General features: G+C 41.3%; 1 protein-coding gene across 2 annotated transcripts; it reads left to right on the top strand.

Moving 5' to 3' along the window:
- Positions 1–169: 169 nt before the first annotated feature.
- Positions 170–19,658, top strand: LOC125917400 (OX-2 membrane glycoprotein-like). 2 transcript variants are annotated; one of them, XM_049623610.1, is made up of 5 exons: positions 170–437; positions 3,722–3,806; positions 14,417–14,737; positions 17,231–17,503; positions 19,491–19,655. In XM_049623610.1, the coding sequence occupies exons 1-5, from the start codon at positions 426–428 to the stop codon at positions 19,604–19,606; spliced, it is 807 nt and encodes a 268-aa protein (XP_049479567.1). In that variant the 5' UTR covers positions 170–425; the 3' UTR covers positions 19,607–19,655. The 2 variants fall into 2 exon arrangements, with proteins under 2 accessions (XP_049479567.1, XP_049479568.1); XM_049623611.1 differs by lacking the exons at positions 170–437; positions 3,722–3,806 and having other exon boundaries at positions 14,565–14,737; positions 17,236–17,503; positions 19,491–19,658.
- Positions 19,659–19,958: the final 300 nt, after the last annotated feature.

Genomic DNA, 19,958 nt, shown 5'->3' with positions numbered 1-19,958 from the left:
TTCTGTGGATTAACACCTGCTGAGCAATGCAGACAGCCATACCTCTGAGCGAGAGCTCAAACGATTGAGGTCTCCCCACCTCCCCCCATTTCCTTTTTCTCTGGGTCCTTGTAGAGTGGAAATGGAAAGAGTGTATGTTTTTCCCAACACTTTCTCAAAGTGTTTCCAAAACGGCCACCTCTGACAAATGCACCGTGTTTCAGATGGGGAATTTACCCACGAGACTGGAAACCCCAACCGCTGGCTCCCGCGAGTGGGTGTAGCGGTGAGGACTCCAGCGGGGGAGGCGGGGGGCGGCGAGGAGAGCCATTGCAGCAGCTCCTCGGGGCGGGGACCGGCCGCGCCTTCTAGGCTTCCAGCTCCTTTAGCGAGAACCCTCGGGCTTTCCAGCTGAGGCCGGCCATCCCGCGCGGCAGGGAGCGACCATGGAGAGGCTGGTGAGCCGGGCCGGGCCGGACGCGGGACGGCGGGCGCGGGGTGGGCGATGCGGCGCGCGTGGCCCCGGGCTGGCGGCGGGCAGAGCTGTCTGTGGCTTCGGTGTCGGTCGGCGCTGGCCCCGCGGCGCTTCACCTGGGGAGGAGAGGATTTTGCCTCCGGCAGGGAGGTCTTCAGGCCTTTCCTGGCGGCCCGGGTACCTGTCCCAGTGTCCTGGAAAAAGGATGCTGCCGGGAGACGCTTCTCCCGGGCTCTTTCGGAGGGGAGCTGGGCGGGGAGGCGCGCTGGCGGCCGGCGGGCCCTCTGGGCAGTCCGGCGGCCTGGCTTACTGGCCGGGGCTCGAGGGCGGCAGAGCACGTTCTGTTGTACCCTGTCCCAAGGAGGGGATGGCGGTGCTGTTCTGGCTCCGTCGTGGCACCCAAAGCTGGGGTGGGGCTGCAGGATTCAAGGCTCGCTCTCTCCGGGGGAGCTCGCTCCCTCCTGGGATACACCGGCCTCTTTTTCCATCCTCCGGTCCCTTTGTCTTGAGAGCCATAAAGGATTTGCCTTGAGAGCCTATAAATCCGGGTTAAACCCCAGGATATCCAAGAGAGACAGACCCTTTGTTTATTCAGGACCTGTTTACTAACTGAATGGGAGCCTTTTTATTTACGCTGCCGTAATGAAAAGAAATAATAACAATGAATAAAACAGTTAAAATCCAAATACAAGTAATACCTCAAGGCAATTTTTTTCAGATGTAGTTTACTGGCGACACCACACAGCCAGTCATTCGGCATCTTAACAAAGGAGTATGGTGGCCTGCGAGCTAGTGTTTCCTTGCGCTGGACGCTTCTGATCTTCACAGCCTTCAGAGAAGGAATTTTACAAATTCCCTGATTTTACAAATAAGGAAACAAGCAGAGAGGTTAATTTTTACATGTCCATGTGACTGCATGTGATGGGATCAGGATTTGGACCCAGACACTCAGGGAAGGAGGCTCTGAGCAGTTGGTTGCCAGAGGCACAGGTCTCTGTGAACCTTGGCCTTGTCGGCAAAGAGCTCCTGGATTTCTCCATTTAATATTTGTACTCCCTGTGTATGATGTGATTCGTGGATTTTTTTAGTTACCTAACATGTCTTGGTATTTACTGTATCTTAGGCGCTTAATTAATACTTAATACTTAAAATATTAAGTATTTTAAATGCTGAGTTCTTACAGCAACCCGATGAAATAATAACTATTCATTCACCGCTTATCTGTGTCACTCACAATTCTGGGATCCTTACATGTACTACTTTGTTTAGTCTTTTTAATAAAAGAGTTCGGTGCTGTTATTTTGCCCACATCTTGGAGAGGTAGAGTCATTTGTCCTGGCCCACGCATCCTGCATTTGTGCTAACCCAACTTATCACCCAGGATAATTATGTATATATTTAATAGCAAGGCTTTCCTCTGAATTCCCTAGTCTCAATCATTGTGTTTTGCTTCTTAAAAACATTGTCGGCTCCCAGCTTACACACTGCGTTTTGGTGTGCATCTGTTTTCTCTGTTATCCTAAAACACGGATTTTCACTACGAGAACCAATCCATTCTGCATTTCTCATCATCTTTGCTTTTGGGTTTCCACGTAAGAGGGGGGCATATGGTTTTTTAAAAAAATACCATGGACTTAGAATGCCAAAGAAGACTTTTTGGTTTCAGAAGCCAAGGTGTTGATATAGCAAAAGCCTAAGCGTTTGAGTTTTAAAAGCCTAAATATGCTGAAAAACCCACGACATGTGTTATTCCAGTTGGGAGAAACGCAGGGTAATGGAGGAACCAGCTTTCCCAACCCTAGCGGAAGTAAATGTTTTCTAGGCTACGAAAGCAAAGAGGGTCTGTCTGAAGTCTATATTCAGACACAAATTTGTGCTCTGAAAAGGTGGCCCTGTGCCTGGTGCCCATGAGTGGGGAGTTCAGGGAGGATGATAAATAGAACTTACAGGGAGGTGTTGAAATCCAAGAACAGAAAACACCTGTGCCTTGCTTTCTTGGGGGCAACTGTGGAAAGAGACCGGCCTCCCCATCATGATAAGTGAACAGTAAGACAAGAGATGGATAGGCAGAGAACACGCAGAACGCCCCTTTGCTGAACACAGGGAGAATCCAGGAGCACGGAATCAGGAGAACAAAAGAAGAGAAGACACTGTAAGCACAAGGTTTAATTGTTTAATTGCTATGACCATGATGTCTTGAGGGGAACACGGCCATCTTAGAGAATGCCACCGTGGAGAGATGGTTGTAACCAAGCATTAGCAGCCCTGCCCCGTGGCTTGGCATTGTGTGAGCCTCTAGGAATGGAGATGCAATGCAATGCCAGAGACTGGAACAGTTGTGAAGTGCTGGGGTGGCAGGGGGCTGAATTGACAGAGATTATGTGACATTGACTGCAATGAAGTCTCTATCTCTAGTTGGAATGGCAACGTGAAATAACAATGAAATTTAGTTAAAGAAAAATACAGAGAAACCCACATTTCTTATGTATCTCTATTATAGAAAAATGTAGGGAAAAGTTACATTTCTGGCCTGTACCCCTTAAAATGAACACACATGTAGACCAAATGAATGGATCTATGGGGCTATTGTAGAGAGAGGTTAATCTGTCTACATCCCATCCTCTCATCTTATAGTAAAATGATACCCAGAATAACATTTCATTAAATATCACCATGTAAAATGCCAGGGGTTTCTGCCCGGTCACTTTAAGCATTGAAGAAAAAAAAAAAAGGACATTACTGTTTTTTCAAAAGGTGCAATTCATGTAAAATTTGCAGAATTCTCAGGGAAAAATACTTCAGCAAACTTCAAGGCAGTCACATCTTTCTGAAAGATGGTTACCCCTGAGTTACATTTTTAATGTTAACAGATGTGGATTATTTGGGATGTAAATGCTCTCTAACGTTTGCAGTCTCTGTGTTTTCTGTATGTATTTATGGCAGTTTTTTTTTTTTTTTTTTCCCTCTGACCATCCTACATCTTTGAGACCTTGCTGTTTACAGTAGTGGCTTTGAGAGCAAGGCTTCCAATTGCTAGGGATTGCCATAATGGATGAGCTACATGGTTGCTTTTCCCTTCCCATATCCTGAGCACAGTCTTTTATTTCTTCCATTTATAGTCCCTGGTTCTACATCCAAAGAACCAAAGTTCTCTGGTGGTTAAAACTTCAGCTGCAGCATTTCTGGAGATAGCAATGAGATGGAAGCTTCTTGAGCTTTTTGTCCACATTCAAATGCCCATTTCTCTGCTTTGCTTTCTGTCTTCAGGTGTTCGTTGGGCTCTTGTGTCATCTGTCTGCCTACAGACTGATTTGGTTCTTCGCAGCAGTGAGGCTCTGCAGGGCGGCCCAAGGTAAAAAGTTATGCAATTCCCCTGTGTGGAGTCTAGGAAACAAAATTTCTGGGATGGAAACATTTGACCACTGTTGTTTGGCCTGTGCTAGTTCATTTGTCTGCGTGAATTATTTAAATGTGTAATTTGCTTGGAGGAATGGGAGTGGTTCTTTCTGCTTTCCACATTTTTGTTTTCAAAGTGGAAAAAGACATTGGATACTTGCAAACTGTTTTCATAGATTATACCAGACGTAAAAAAAAATTCTTCCTAATTTAAGATGTTTTTTACCTATCAAATCGAGTAACTTCTAAATATCATTTAAACATAGTTCCCTGTTTGTAAAGATAGGGAAATGCTTGGGGAGTATAAATTAATATACCCTTTTTAGAAGGTATTCTAGCAGTAAGCTTTTTAAATGGGGTTGCCCCTTTTTATAGAAAACTATGGAAAATAACGAAATATTGAGGTTCCGTAGGTTCACAGTCTGTTATGTAACACATGCTTGTGCTGTCCACTTATCTGCTGAATTTCCTGATTGGGCCAGACCTGTCTGCTCTCTTTCATAGGAAATCACACCTCACTTTGCTGCTGGCCTGTTATCACCTTCCATGTGATGTGCCCTTACGACAGCCTTTACAGCTGGGGGCAGGGCAGGTTTCACACCATCCACAGCACAGGCTTCACCAACTGACCAGGGGGAATCTAAATGGAATTCTATAGAAGCATCAAAGAATCGTAAACGTTCTCACCAAATTATTTCTTCCATAGTCAAAAGAGAAAAATCACCTAAGAAGTTAAAACTGTAGCTTTGATTCCTTTTCTACTCTCCATTCTAAAAGCAGCAGTTTCTTCAAATCTCTGCTCTGCAAAATCTCAAGGAACTTTCAGAAAACCCCAATCCCAACGGCAGGTATTGCTTCTAGAACTTTTCACATCTACCAAGAATATGCCTCCCTAAAACTATATATATATATAACATCTATATTAACTCACTGTTTTTATTTTTGGGAGGCAGTGTGGGATTCTGGATATATGTGTGTATTCATTTTTCATTCTTTTGTTTCCTAATGAAATTAGGATTAAATATTTCCCTCTGAAAACTGCTTTATCAGTTTCTTTGGATTTCAATACATTATATTCTCCTTGTCACTCATAGTAATTGATTATTCTTCCTATGGTTTCTGGTGTAATTAGAGTTAAAAGAAGCATGTAAATTTCCTGTTTTATTGCATTGTGGACAGTGTTCAGGATCATAAAGTAGCAGCTTTTTTTGCGTCCTTTTTCAAGTTCAATTTTGGAGAATGTTTGTAGAGATTGTATGTTCTCTTTGTTTTTTCTTAAATATTTATTTTTGAGAGAGAGAGAGAGAAACAGAGTGCACACAAGTGGGGGAGGGGCAAAGAGAGAGGGGGACAGAGGATCTTAAGTAGGCTCTGCACTGACCACAGCAAGCCTGATGTGGGGCTCAAACTTGTGAACCATGAGATTATGACCTGAGCTGAAGTCGGATGCTCAGTTGACTGAGCTACCCAGGTGCCCCTATATGTTCTATTTGGATAAAAGTTTATAAATACATACCTATATGCATATACATATATAATTTATATATAATGATTCATATATAAATATTCAGTTTTCAAATCGTCTCTATCCATATATATATATGTGTGTGTGTGTGTGTGTGTGTGTGTGTGTGTGTATATATATATATATATATAAACTTTATTCATTTCAAGAGAGACAGAGAGAGTATATGGGGAAGGGGCAGAGAGAGAGGGAGAGAGAGAATCCCAAGCAGGCTCCGCACTGCCAGCACAGAGTCCAATGTGGGGCTCAAACTCACGAAACTGTGACATCATGACCTGAGCTGAAACCAAGAGTCTGATGCTTAACCAACTGAGCACCCAGGTGTCCCTTCTCTATCCTTATATTTGACTTTTTTGCTTTATATATATTTTTTAATATATGGAAGTGAAACTCTCCCATTATCTCTGAGGGTTAAAATTTTTTCTTTGCGGGGCACCTGGGTGGCTCAGTCGGTTAAGTGTCCGACTTCCGCTCAGGTCGTGATCTCGAGGTCCGTGAGTTCAAGCCCCGCGTCAGTCTCTGTGCTGACTGCTCAGAGCCTGGAGCCTGTTTCGGATTCTGTGTCTCCCTCTCTCTCTGACCCTCCTCCATTCATGCTCTGTCTCTCTCTGTCTCAAAAATAAATAAACGTTAAAAAAAAAATTAAAAAAATTTTTTTTCTTTGCAGTTCTATTGGCTTTTGTATGTTTCACTTATGTTGTTAGGCATATAAAGGTTTATAATTAATATATCTTATTTTAGATTGCTCCTTTTGTCATTTTGAAATGTCCCTTACAGTGTTTTTATCTTCTATTCTTTCTTTTCCCCTTTTTTTAAAGTTTTGATGGACTACCGGTGAAACATTCTAGGTCTTTGAATTTTTCTTTAATTTTTTCCATATCTTTATCCCTTTGTGCTATATTCTGAAAGAATTTCATGACGTGGCCTTCCTACTTAACTAATTGACTCTTCAGCAATGTCCATTTTGCTAAGTGAGCCAAGTTAAGATTTTATAGATGTCATTTGCTACACCTCTAGTTTCTACTATTTACAATGCTGGCTTCTTTTTACACGTAAGATATGACATGTATTCATGTCAAAGTGTTTCTTGATTTATGATATCTTTATTCATTTGGTAGGAGTTCTTAGGTTTTGTAGAGTTCATTTTTCTTCTTTCATTGTGTCAGCTTTCTCACATCTGTGCCTGTTTGTTTTTATATTGCAGTTTCTTATGGAATCATCTATCATATCAACATGAGTAGCCAGCATTGTGGGGGAAGAAGTTATTGTCATGCCTTATGCTCTGCATTGCATTAAGTAAAAATGTGGGGGTGTGTAGATTCTTATTTGGCTGCCAAAGCCGTCTGTTACGATGCAGCCTCCTGAAGCACTGTCCTGAATATTTCTCTACCTTACGTTCCCGTATTCAGCACTGCTTTCTGGAGGCAGACGCCACTGTTGCTGCCCCTTCTTTTGCAGGGTGTGTGTGTGTGGAATGTATGGGGCTGCTGTATCTTCTTCACTTAAACCTATCACTCTGCCAATTGTCCATTGGCCCTTTCCCTGCTTCTGCCTCTCTGGGCACGAACACATTCTATTCTATCTGACAGTGTTCATCTTCAACCTCATTCTACCTACTTTCAGTTTCCAGGGATTCTTTACACAATATTTGTTCAGTGGGAGTTTGCTTTCTTGTTTTTCTACTCTGTTACTCTTAAAGATTGAATATACGTATTTGAATGTATATTTCTCTAACAGCATCAGGCATGTACATAAATGTTTTCTTTGCATTTTTCTCTATTTTTTCTTTTTTTTCACTAGTAAAAGAATTTTACTTATTATTTATTTATTTAATTCAATTTAATTTAAATTCAGGAGAGTTAACATACAGTGTAGTCTTGGCTTCAGGAGTAGAACCCAGTGATTCATCTCTTACATATGACACCCAGTGCTCACCCCAAAAAGTGCCCTCCTTAATGTCCGTCAACCATTTAGCTCATCCCCCCACTGCCCTCCCCTCCAGCAACCCTCAGTTTGTTCTCTGTATTTAAGAGTCTCTCACGGTTTGCCTCCCTCTTTGTTTTAATCTTATTTTTCCCTCCCTTCCCCTATGTTCATCTGTTGTGTTTCTCAAATTCCACATATGAGTGAAATCATATGATATCTTTCTCTGACTTATTTCACTTAGCATAATACACTCTAGTTCCATCCACATTGTTACAAATGGCAAGAATTCATTATTTTGATTGCCAAGTAATATTCCATTGCATATATATACAACATCTTCTTTATTCATCAGTCGATGGACATTTTTGCTCTTTCGATAATTTGGTTATTGTAGATAGTGCTGCTATAAACATTGGGGTGCATGTATCCCTTCGAAATAGCACACCTGTATCCCGTGGATAAATGCCTAGTAGTGCAATTGCTGGATCATAGGGTAGTTCTGTTTTTAACTTTTTGAGAAACCTCCCTACTGTTTTCCAGAGTGGCTGCACCAGTTTGCATTCCCGCCAACAGTGCAAAAGGGTTCTCCTTTCTCCACATCCTCACCAACATCTGTTGTTTGCTGACTGGTTAATGTTAGCCATTCTGAAAGGTATGAAGTGGTATCTCATTGTGGTTTTGATTTGCATTTCCCTGATGTTGAGTGATGTTGAGCATCTTTTCATGTGTCAGCCATCTGGATGCCTTCTTTGGAAAAGTGTCTATTCATTTCTTCTCATTTCTTCACTGGATTATTATTATTATTATTATTATCTGTTGGGGGGGTGTTGAGTTTGGTAAGTTCTTTATAGATTTTGGACATGAATCCTTTATCTGATATGCCACTTACAAATATCTTCTCCCATTCCATCGGTTACCTTTTAGTATTGCTGACAGTTTCCTTCACTGTGCAGAAAATTTTTATCTTGATGAGGTCCCAATAGTTCAGTTTTGCTTTTATTTCCTTTGCCTCCAGAGTCATGTCTAGTAAGAAGTTGCTGTGGCTGAGGTCAAAAAGGTTGCTGCCTGTTTTCTCCTGTAGGATTTTGATGGTTTCCTGTCTCACCTTTAGGTCTTTCATCCATTTTGAATTTATTTTTGTCTATGGTGTAAGAAAATGGTCCAGTTTCATTCTTCGGTGTGTCGCTGTCCAGTTTTCCCAGCACATTTGCTGAAGAGATGTCTTTTTGCCATTGGATAATCTTTCCTACTTTGTCAAAAAATAGTTGGCCATATATTTGTGGGTTAATTTTGGGTTCTCTATTCTATTCCATCGATCTATGTATCTGTTTTTGTGCCTATACTATACTGTCTTGATGATTACAGCTTTGTAATACAGCTTAAAGTCCAAAATTGTGATGCCTTCACCTCTGGTTTTCTTTTCCAAATTAATTTGAGTTTTAGAGCTCTTTTCTGGTTCCATACAAATTTTAGGATTGTTTCTTCTAGCTCTGTGAAGAGTACAGCTGTTATTTTGATAAGGATTCCATTGAATGTTGTAGATTGCTTTGGGTAGTATCAACATTTTAACAATATTTGTTATTCCAATCCATGAGCATGGAACGTTTTTCCATTTCTTTGTGTCTGCTTCAATTTCCTTCATAGGCTTTCTATAGTTTTCAATTGTTTTCATAAGCTTTCTATAGTTTTCTATAGCATACAGTTCTTTTCCTATTAGGTTAGATTTATTCCCAGGTATCTTATGATTTTTGGTGCAATTGTAAATGGGCTCAATTCCTTGATTTCTCTTTCTGCTTTTTCATTATTGATGTATAGAAATGCAACCAATTTCTGTACATTGACTTTATATCCTACAGCTTTGCTGAATTCATGTATCAGTTCTAGCAGTTTTTTTGGTGGAATCTTTTGGGTTTTCCACGTAGAGTATCTTATATATCATCTATGAGGAGTGAAAGTTTGACTTTTAACTTGTCAGTTTGGATGCCTTTTATTTCTTTGTGTTGTCTGATAGCTGAGGCTAGGACTTCCAGTGCTATGTTGAACAATAGTGGTGACAGTGAACATCCCTGTCATGTTTCTGGTCTTAGGGGGAAATCTCTCAGTGCTTTCCCATTCAGGATGATATTAGTGGTGGGCCTTTCATATATGGCTTTTGTGATGTTAAGGTATGATCCTTCTATCCCTACTTTCTTGAGGGTTTTTATCAAGAAAGGATGCTGTATTTTGTCAAATGCTTTCTCTGCATCTATTGAAAGGATCTTATCCTCTCTTTTATTAATGTGGTGTATCACATTGATGGATTTGTGAATATTGAACGAGCCTTGCAACCCAGGAATGAATCCCACTTGATCATGGTAAATAATTATTTTAATGTACTGTTGGATTCGATTTACCAGTATCTCTTGAGAAATTTTGCATCCAGGTTCATCAAGGATATTGATCTATAATTCTTTTTAGTGCTGTCTTTGTCTTGTTTTGGAATCAAGGTTTTGCTGGCTCCAAGAATGAGTTTGGAAGCTTTCTTTCCATTTGTATTTTTAGAACAGTTTGAGGAGAACAGGTATTAACTCTTCTTTAAATGTGTAATAGAATTCCCCTGGGAAGTTATCTGGCCCAGAACTCTTGTTTGTTGGGAGCTTTTTGATTACAGATTTGATTTCTTTACTGGTTATGGGCCTGTTGAAGTTTTCTATTTCTTCCTGTTTCAGTTTTGGTAGCGTGTGTCTAGGAATTTGTCCATTTCTTCCAGATAGCCCAGTTTTATGGCATATGATTTTCATAGTATTATTTATAATTGTATTTATGTGGTGTTGGTTGTGATCGTTCCTCTTTCATTCATTGATTTTATCTCTGTGGGTCCTCTCTCTTCTTTTTGAGAGGTCTTACTGGGGGTTTATCAATTTTGTTTATTCTTTCAAAAGACCAGCTCTTAGTTTCATTGATCTGTTCTACTGTATTTTTTTTTTTTTATGTTTTATTTATTTTTGAGAGCAAGAGAGAGAGAGCACAAGTGGGGAAGGAGCAGAAAGAGAGGAAGACACAGAATCTGAAGCAGGCTCCAGGCACTGAAGTTGTCAGCTCAGAGCCCGATGCAGGGCTGGAACTCACAGACCTCGAGATCATGACCTGAGCCGAAGTCGGACACTTAATCGACTGAGCCACCAGGCGCCCATCTACTGGATTTTTTTATTCTATATTGTTTATTTCTGCTGTAGGATTTATTATTTCTCTTCTTTTGTTAGCTTTGGGCTTTATTTGGTGCTCCTTTTCTAGCTCCTATAGGTATAAGGTTAGGTTGTTTATTTGGGACCTTTCTACCTTTCTTGCTTCTTAAGATAGCCCTGAATTGCAATGTATTTTCCTTTTAGGACTGCCTTTCGTGCATCCCAAAAGGTTTGGACTGTTGTGTTTCATTTTAATTTGCTTCCATGTATTTTTTAACTTTGTCTTTAATTTTCTGGTCATCCCATTCGTTCTTTAGTAGGATGTTCTCTACCCTCCATGTATTTGAGGGCATTCCACCTTTTCTTTTATGGTTGATTTCAAGTTTGATAGTGTGATCTGAAAATATGCATGATGTTATCTCAGTCTTTTGGTACCTGATGAGGACTGATTTGTGACCCAATATGTGATCTATTCTGGAGAATGTTCCATGTGCACTCTAGAAGAATGTGTATTCTGCTGCTTTAGGATGAGATGTTCTGAATTTATCTGTTAAGTCCATCTGGCCCAGTGTGTCATTCACCTTTGTTTCCTTGTTGATTTTCTGCTTAAATGATCTGTCCATTGTTGTAAATGGAGTACTAAAGTCTCCTACTATTATGGTATTAGCAGTGAGTTTGCTTAGGTTGTGATTAATTGATTTATATATTTGGGTGCTTTTATGTTGGGTGCTACAATTGTTAGCTCTTCTTGATGGATATACCCCTTAAATATAATATAATGACCTTCTTCATGTCTTGTTACAGTCTTTGTTTTAAAATCTAGTTGGTCTGTTATAAGTGTGGTACTCTGGCTTTCTTTTGATATCCATTGGCATGATAAATGGTTCTCCATCTCTTCACTTTCTTTTTTTTTTTAATTTTTTAATGTTTATTTATTTTTGAGAGAGAGGGCAAGCAAGGGAGAGGCAGAGAGAGAGGGAGACAGAGAATTGAAGCAAACTGTGCACTATCAGCACAAAGCCTGATGTGGGGCTCAAACTCACAACTGTGAGATTATGACCCAAGCTAAAGTCAGATGCTCAACTGACTGAGACACCCAGGCGCCCCTCCATCCCCTCACTTTCAATCTGCAGGTGTCCTCAGGTCTAAAATGAGTCTGTTGTAGGCAGCATATAGATGTATCTTGTTTTTTTTTTGTTTTTTTTTTTTTAATCCATTCTGATACTCTATGTCTTTATAGTAGGACATTTAATTCATTTACATTCGGAGTGCTTATTGAAAGATACGAACTTAGCACCATTGTGTTACCTGTAGATTTTGTGTTTCTGGTAATGTTCTCTGGTCCTTTGTAGTCTTTGCTGCTTTCTACTCAGAGAGTCCCCCTTAGAATTTTTGCTGGACTGGTTTAGTGGTCACAATTTCCCTTAGTTTTTGTTTGCCTGGGAAACTTTATCTCTCCTTCTATTCTGAATGACAGCCTCATTGGATAAAGGATTCTTGACTGCATATTTTTCTTATTCAGCACATTGACTATTTCCTGCCATTCTCTTCTGGTCTGTCAAGTTTCAGTGGACAGGTCTGCCTCTAACCTTATGTGTCCACCCTCGTAGGTTAAGGACCTTTTGTCCCTAGCTGCTTTCAGAATTCTTTCTTTGCCTTTGTATTTTGCAAGTTACTTTATGATATGTCATGGGGTTGACCAGTTTTTGTTGATTTTGAAGGGAGTTCTCTGTGCCTCTTGGACTTGGATGCCTGTTTCCTTCCCCAGATTAGGAAAGTTCTCAGCTATAATTTATTTAAATAAGCCTTTGCCCCTTTTCTTGCTCTTCTTCTTCTGGGACTCAATGATATGGATATTATTTCATTTTATAGAATCACTTAGTTCTTTAATTCTCCCCTCATGGTCTAGTAATTTCCTTTCCCTCTTTTTCAGCTTCATTATATTCCATCATTTTATCTTCTATTTCACCTAGAAATAGAAGTCCTTCGGTCCTCTTCGGTCCTCTTCGGTCCTCACTGTCACTGTATCTAGTTTATTTTGTGTCTCATCCATAGCATTCTTTAAAATTCATCTCGGCGAGTTCTCAGGTCTTTGATCTCTACAGCAAGGGTTTCTCTGGTGTTTTCTATGCTTTTTTCAAGCCCAGCTATTAGGCTTATGACTGTTGTTCTGAATATATTTATATTGTTTATATCTGTTTGGAGCAAGTCTCTAGCTGTGATTTCTTCTTGATCTTTCCTTTGGAGAGAATTCCTCCATCTTGTCATTTTGGCTAAGTTTCTGTCTTTTGTGTATTTTAAAAGCATATTATGTGTCCTATACCTAAGAGTAATGCTATATTAAAAAAGGGTCATACACTGTTGAGGGCCTGGCACTCCAGGAAGTATTTCTGGTGTTTTGTTGAGTGTACTCTGCTCTTGCATTTTGGCTGCTTTGTGCCACTGGTCAGTCCTCCGCAGAGCTCCTCCTTGCTTGTAGTGGGGAGTGTTTGGACCTTTAACTAGGTATGCTTTGATTTGTTTGTTGAAGTAACCCTGGGGGAAGAAAGGAAGGGGAGGGGAGCCGGATCCCATTAAAAGAGAAAAAAGAAAGGGGAGAAAGGAAAACCAAATAGAATATCAAAACCTATAAGGCCGATTCCAAGGAAAGTGAAAGGAAAAGAAATTGGGGGGGGGGGGGAAAGCAGAAGGAAAAAGAAAAGGATTTAAAAAAACAAATAAAAAATATGTAATAAGAAATGACAAAAAACAAATCAGAAAGTCTGAGCCTGATTCCAAAAGAAAAAAAGAAGAGGGATGAAAAAAATGAAAAAAGAAACCCAGAGTTGTCTGTTGGTGTGTGTTTGGGGGGTGGCTGTGCTGGTCTGGAGGCAAGGCCGGCTGTGTTGGGTCAGTCTTGTTTCAGTAAATAAGCAGTTGCTAGGCATGGAAAGGAGGGGTTAGGTGTAAGTGTGTCCAGCCTCCACTGGGGGCAGCTGTGCTGCTCTCTGAAGTCCCACCGCATTGTTGTTAGGGGGGAAAAAAGGATGTACTCCCAATCTAGGGGTCTCAGATTGGGATCTCAACTAGGGATCTCAACCCACGCTGTTCAGGCAGTCCTCACAGAATAGCGAGGGTGGTCAGCTTGCCCTGCGCCACAATTCTGTGCCTTCTCCTTGGCACTCAGTTGGGATTCAAAACCCAAAGTCTTAAAGGACTGGCGTGACAGTGATTTGCTCTCCTGCTCCAGAGTAGAGCCTTTCCACCTGGCTGATGAAAGACCTTTGGCTCACACCTGCGGGGTCTTTTGTCCTTGAGGAGGCAATAAACTCTCTTTCTAAAGTAGTCCAGGAAGGGGATTGTTCTTTTCCATTGTGCCCCAAAGATCACTACATCATGCTGTGCACTCTGGGACCAGCTCCCTCCTCCCCAGGATTGCGTGCCACAGCTCTGCTCCAAAGAAACTCGTGCACTTCCAGAACCTGAGAGTTTCACCTCCAAAGACTGAAAAAACAAACTAGTACACTCAGTACTTTTCGCTCCCTAGTCCATGGTCCAGAGAGGTTTTCCTCTTGTGCTAACTCACTGCTGTGCTTTCACAACCCCTCTTTGTTTCCCTTTTGTCTCTTCACAGAAGGGGTTCCCACTTCTCCATAACAGCACTATTTTATCTCCCACAACTCACACACACATGCATCCTGCCAGGCTGTCTCCTTCCAACCATGGAGATCCTTCTGTCGCTCCGCAGATCTAGTTCCTGGGTGTTCCAAGTATTCTGACCTCAATAAGGCTATGTTTGAAGGACAAGGAAAATCCAGATCCCCCTTCTTCTCCACTATCCCCTTTCCTCCAGCATTTTCCCCTATGTTTTCTATATTTAACTTTGAACATGCATTTTTAATCAGAAAAATGTGTACTTGTATGTATTAAATTTTAAAATATAAATGTTCTTTTATGATTCTATGATAAAAGTGGTGACCCAAGATGAAGAAGAGCTGCTGAACACACCTGCTTCCTTAAGATGCTCTCTGCAAAATTCCGAGGAAGTCTTGATTGTGACATGGCAGAAAATCAAGGCTGTAAGCCCAGAAAACATGGTCACCTTCAGCAAGAACCATGGGGTTGTAGTCCAGCCTGCCTATAAGGACAAGATAAACATCACCCAGCTGGAACTCAAGAACTCAACCATTACGTTCTGGAATACCACCCTGGAGGATGAAGGGTGTTACAAGTGCCTCTTCAATACTTTTGGTTCCGGGAAGATCTCAGGAAAAGCCTGCCTCACCCTCTCTGGTGAGAATCTCCGATAATACATTGTCTCTGGCTAGAAATGTTGTTTTCAAGAATGTTTGGAACATGGTGGTGGTGCCTAATTTTTCAGGATCTTAACCTCAGAAAGGTTTATGAGAAGATACTTAGCCTCTCATGTCTACCATAACATAGTTATGGTTATTGGAAGAGTTCGTGGGGCCACATTGAATCTCTGCCTGGAGTTCTCTTTGCTCTGAGGAATTGTGTTGTCAGCAAGGGTAAATTAAGGACGATGGTGAGGATAATGGGGTTCTCCTAAGTAGTGATATGATTCGGACCTGGCTTTGCCATTAGCAATCATGTGACCCTGAAAGAGTCCCGTCCACTCTCTGAAGCAGAGTTTTTTTTATCTACACAATAAGTATAAAATAGATTATCTGTAAAGTCCCTAACAGCATAAACATTTTTGGATCTAAGGAAAGAGCCAGATTGGGATAACCTGAAGCCAGTTATGTGGTACCTCTCATTTTGGCTTAATGTAGTTCTCTTGGGATTGAAAGGGGATGTACCATAGAGGCCTTTCATACCTGAGGCCAACTAGAGATTTAACTGGATAATAAGCATTCTTTTACAATCCAATAGGGTTAGTTTGACAAGATTCCTCTCCTTTGACACATAACTGAGATCAAGAATTTAGAAGTGGGAATGAGGCATAACTTTGGAGCATAGCACAGTTGGTGGTAGGTTTAGAAGGGAAAAGACAAATTTAGACATAGTTATCAGGAATGTTAAAGTGAGAGTTTGAACTAAGAATATTGGACCTGGGGTAAGAGGATGCTCAGTAGACAAGAGTGCAAGGGACATATGGCAACACCAAAAAAAAAAAAAAATATATATATATATATATATATATATATTTCACTTATTTTTGCCTACAATGAATCCTCTGCAGAATCTTATGTCAGATTTTCTTCTTGATTCTATGTCTTCTGTTCTGTCTCTTTGTACCCTTTTTTCCTCTCCCCTCGCCTCCAATCTTTCTTCCTTCTTTCCTTTCCTTTTTTCTCTCTCCTCCTTCCCTTCTTCCTTCCTTCCTTCCTTCCTTCCTTCCTTCCTTCCCCCTTCCTCATCACTTTTCATCTTTTTCCTTCTTGTGTCATTCTCATTTCTGTTACTTTTTCTTGTTCCCCTTCTCCCTCCATCCTCCTCCTTCTCCTCTCCCTTCCACTTCTTCCTCCTCTTCCTCACCTCCTCCTCCTCCTCCTTCTTCCTCCTTCTTCCCTCTTCCTCCTTCTTCCTTCTTCTCCTCCTCTTCCTTCTTCTTCTTCTTCTTCTTCTTCTTCTTCTTCTTCTTCTTCTCCCCCCTATACTTTACCCTTAATATTTTGTAATAGTTTTTGCCTGAAAACCACACTCCCCTGAGTCTTCCGGGTAGTAACCCCATTCTTTTCCATTCTGACCCTTTCCAGCTACACCTTACAGCCTTCATCTAAGTCATCCTTGGATATACCAGAGCACCTTGCCACCCAGTCTCACCATGTCAACCCTACTCATCTTCCCTCACTTTTATCTGTCTTCCCCCAGTGCCCCTTGACATTAGTATCTGGGTACTCTTTGGAAAAAGCCACAGCCCTTTGGCCCCATTTCCTCCAGCCCACTGTCACCCTCCCACCTCTTGAACCTCTAAGCACAGACCAGGCTTTCATTTAGTTACTGCCCTTTAATTATCTTGAGGGCTCTGAAGCAACCACAGGAAAGCAAAACTGCATTTGCTCAGCAGAGATAAACTGCACATTGAAAAATATACGATGGCAATGAATTCATCAGTCAAGGGACTTTTGGAAGGGAACAGGATTACAGCTGGACTAAAATAATATCCTTTTCTCATTAACTAGTTGTTTTAACTCCATTCAGGTGATCTCCAAGGTCTTTCCAACTGTCATTCTGTGATTTTCTAGTTATGGGCATGTGAATTTCTAATTTACATTTTTTATGGATATTCCAAGCAGGGACTTTCCAAGTCTCCTCCATGCATCTCATTCCCTGGTCCAGCTCCAAGCAGAGAAAGGCCATGCCTAAGCAGCAGCCCCTCTACGGGCTCTCTGTTCTGAAACTGCCCTGGTACTTCTGAGAAGTGCAAGCTACCTGTATGGAAGTGCTGATTGGTGACTATTGTCAGACTATGAGAGGGATACCCAGAAGAAGGCAGAGGTGCTGCATTGCCCGTGGAAAAAGAGAACAGAATAATTAAGCTCTGGACTGTATGGGAAAGAAGATGCCCTTTATCCATTCAGCTAATTCCCCTGCAGAGAAACGACAGAGAGGATTTTTCTTGTTGCAGGGTTGTACTAGGCCAGTTTCCATCCTGCCGGCCAGAGAATTAGACACAGGAAGAACTGAGATGCCCCAGTTTGGGTTGGATGTGCCATCTTATGTCTTGAGCCCCCAGTGTCTTTCTGTACAGATCTTCCTTCATCCTCTGAGGAGAATGTGGTGCTTAACTGATGGCAGACCATCATTTTTTTTTTGTCCCAGTACAGCCCACAGTGTTCCTTCACTATACATTTTTCGAAGACCACGTAAATATCACTTGCTCTGCCAATGCCCGCCCAGCCCCTGTGATCTCCTGGAAGGTCTCTGGGTCAGGGATTGAAAACAGTACTGAGATTCTCTCACACCCCAATGGGACCACGTCTGTCACGAGTGTCCTCCAGGTCAAAGACCCCAAGAGCCAGGTGGGGAAGGAGGTAATCTGCCAGGTGCTACACCTGGGGACTATGACCAGCGTCAGGCAAACTTTGGACAAAGGTAAGAGAAGGTGGGCAAAGATGTGTCACACACCTGGAAGGTGGTGAATGTTTTGCGAGCCTGTTGGTTTCTTAGCAAAGGAGCTAGTAAGAGAGAGAATGGCATAAGTGGGGAAAGAAAAACAGGGTTGAGGAAGCCAATAAAGCCAATCTTACTTTGGTAAATGTGGTATGTTGCCCACATACCAAATGCTTTTGCTGAGATCCATCCATTCATTTATTTTTCCACACTGCTGACATTTACTGAGTATCTGTTCTGTGCCAGGCTTTGGGACTGTTGAAATGTGACAGCAAGCAAGGCTCAGTCCCTTTGCTCAGAAAGCTTCTGGTTTGCTGGGAATACAGAATGGGCAGTTACAAAACTGCGTGTTAAATGCTTCAATAAGAAAGCTACAGTGCACCCTGAGAGGATTGAGGGCAGGGAGGAGGGACATCAGCTCAATCTGGAGGGATCAAGGAGATTTCCTGGAAGAAGTGACCTCTCCAATAAAGGCTTTGGTAATCTACACTGTGGAAAAGGGGCAACAGAGGCTTTAAGAAAGAGACCTATCGGAAGGTGTTTTCCTCACCCCTTTGAAACAAACTGCCTCCTGTTCAAAACCCCTTTTGCTTTCTTGTGTTTTTCTCTAAACTGCTATCTCTGGGTCTCATGGATACAAGAAGTAAAGGTTATGGGTGGGAGAATGAAGGGAGTGGCCATTTTAGAGGCAAGACACTTTGCGAATAGTCACGGTTTTCTTTCTCTCTGTGGTTCTGAGGCACCAACTCTGGATGAGGCTGTCTGTAATAAGCCTCCTGAAAAGGTATTGATGGGTTTTGATTTTTTTTTTTCAGGGAGGATTTTAAGCAACAGAGCTTGGAAAAACTTTTTCCTGTGTATGCCTTACTGGCGTGGTGGCCTCTAAGCAAAATTTCCTGTAGTCATTTTTGGGGTCCTTGTAAAAAACAGACGAATCAAAAAGTCGACATTTAGGTAAATTTGGTCAAAAGATATGCAGTGTTAGATTTGGATACTTGTGAAGAGATCCTCATTTTCAGCCAAGGCAAAGGGTCAATTTCCCTGAAAAACAAGAAGTTGAAAAGGAACTGGTCTTCTTTCCCAAGAATGCTAAAATCGACTTATGTCATGTATAATGTGTGAACATCATCTCTGTAATGTTTGTTTGTTCTGCGAACGCTTACTAAAAGTCTCCCGTGCTTCGAGCATGTGTCAAGCACAGAAACTGTTGAACTTAGACACATCTCTGTCTGAAGGTGCCAGATTCAATTATGATGTAACAAATCCCTTTACGGAGGTATGGGGAAGATGCTGGAAACTCCCAAATCAGGAGGCTCTTCCTCCCGTCTTTGTATTGCAGAGTGATGCTGAGGAACTTTGTTTGTTGGCCGGTGGAAAGAGCTTTAATAACAAAGATGCAGATTAGAAGACATACAGTAAAAGCATTGAGATGAGTTACTCCTGGGATCGGAATCATGAGATGCATGATTTTTTTTTCTTTCTATTACTCTGTATTTTCCAAAGTGCCCTCAATAAATATATGACTTTCACAGACCGTAAGGCAAAGAATATGCACTTTAGAGGCAAACCAAGCTCTGACCGAGCCCTGGTTCTGCTGCTTACTACTCTGATTCTGGGCTTGCTTAACTTCTCTCAGCCTCAGTTTTTTGTTCTATTGTTTTTTGTATATGTGAGATAATAATAATAATACCTAACTCTTGGGCTGTTTTGAGGACTAAATGAAACCACACATTCAAAGGTCTTCAGAGATAGCAACCACATAAACCGTGTGGTTAGATTATTGTTAACTAAATGCTATCGAAATAATATAAAGCCATGAATGTAAACTTCAATAGGTATATATTTAAGGGTAGTTTTCATTTTAAACTCAGTTCTAGGAAAAACTAATCACAACTGTTTCTCTATCCTTTTTTGCCTCAACAGCTTCTTATGACTTTGTGTCTCCTTTTTCCCCCCTCAACATCTATAGGCTTTTGGTTTTCAGTTCCACTATTGTTAAGTATTGTTTCCCTGGTCATTCTCCTGGTCTTAATCTCAATCTTATTATACTGGAAACGTCGTCGGAACCAAGACCGAGGTGAGTGATCACAAGAAATACACAGAAGGAAACAAATGACTTTTTAATAGCAATTTGGGGGGGGGGTTGCGTGAAGATGTAAATAAGGGGTGGCAACAATGTGTTTTGTTCGCTGTTTCCAAAATACCTAAATGTTTCTGGTATTTTAGAACACGTCAGCATCATATTCTTGCAATTGGACATTAAAACTGGATGCTTCTGCTTTTTGTTTCCTAAGATCATTTAGTGGCTAATTATTTGTAACTTGAGAGTAAGGGTTGATGAGTGGAAATGTGGAAAATGTTGATCCAACCATTGTTGAATCAGCTGATGGCAAAACCAGGGAGAGAAGTCTCAGCGTCCACACTATGTTCTTCCATT

Source organism: Panthera uncia, unplaced genomic scaffold (genome assembly GCF_023721935.1).
Source record: "Panthera uncia isolate 11264 unplaced genomic scaffold, Puncia_PCG_1.0 HiC_scaffold_1798, whole genome shotgun sequence".
Classification (NCBI taxonomy): domain Eukaryota; kingdom Metazoa; phylum Chordata; class Mammalia; order Carnivora; family Felidae; genus Panthera; species Panthera uncia.
Note: the sequence above shows the minus strand (reverse complement) of the source record. Positions and strands in the feature narration are given on the sequence as shown.

Excerpts from the sequence above, each read along its gene's own strand:
- LOC125917400 (XM_049623610.1), top strand. Across the intron at positions 14,738-17,230 it reads AGCCTGCCTCACCCTCTCTG|TACAGCCCACAGTGTTCCTT; the intron begins GTGAGAATCTCC and ends TTTTTGTCCCAG. Across the intron at positions 17,504-19,490 it reads CAGGCAAACTTTGGACAAAG|GCTTTTGGTTTTCAGTTCCA; the intron begins GTAAGAGAAGGT and ends CAACATCTATAG.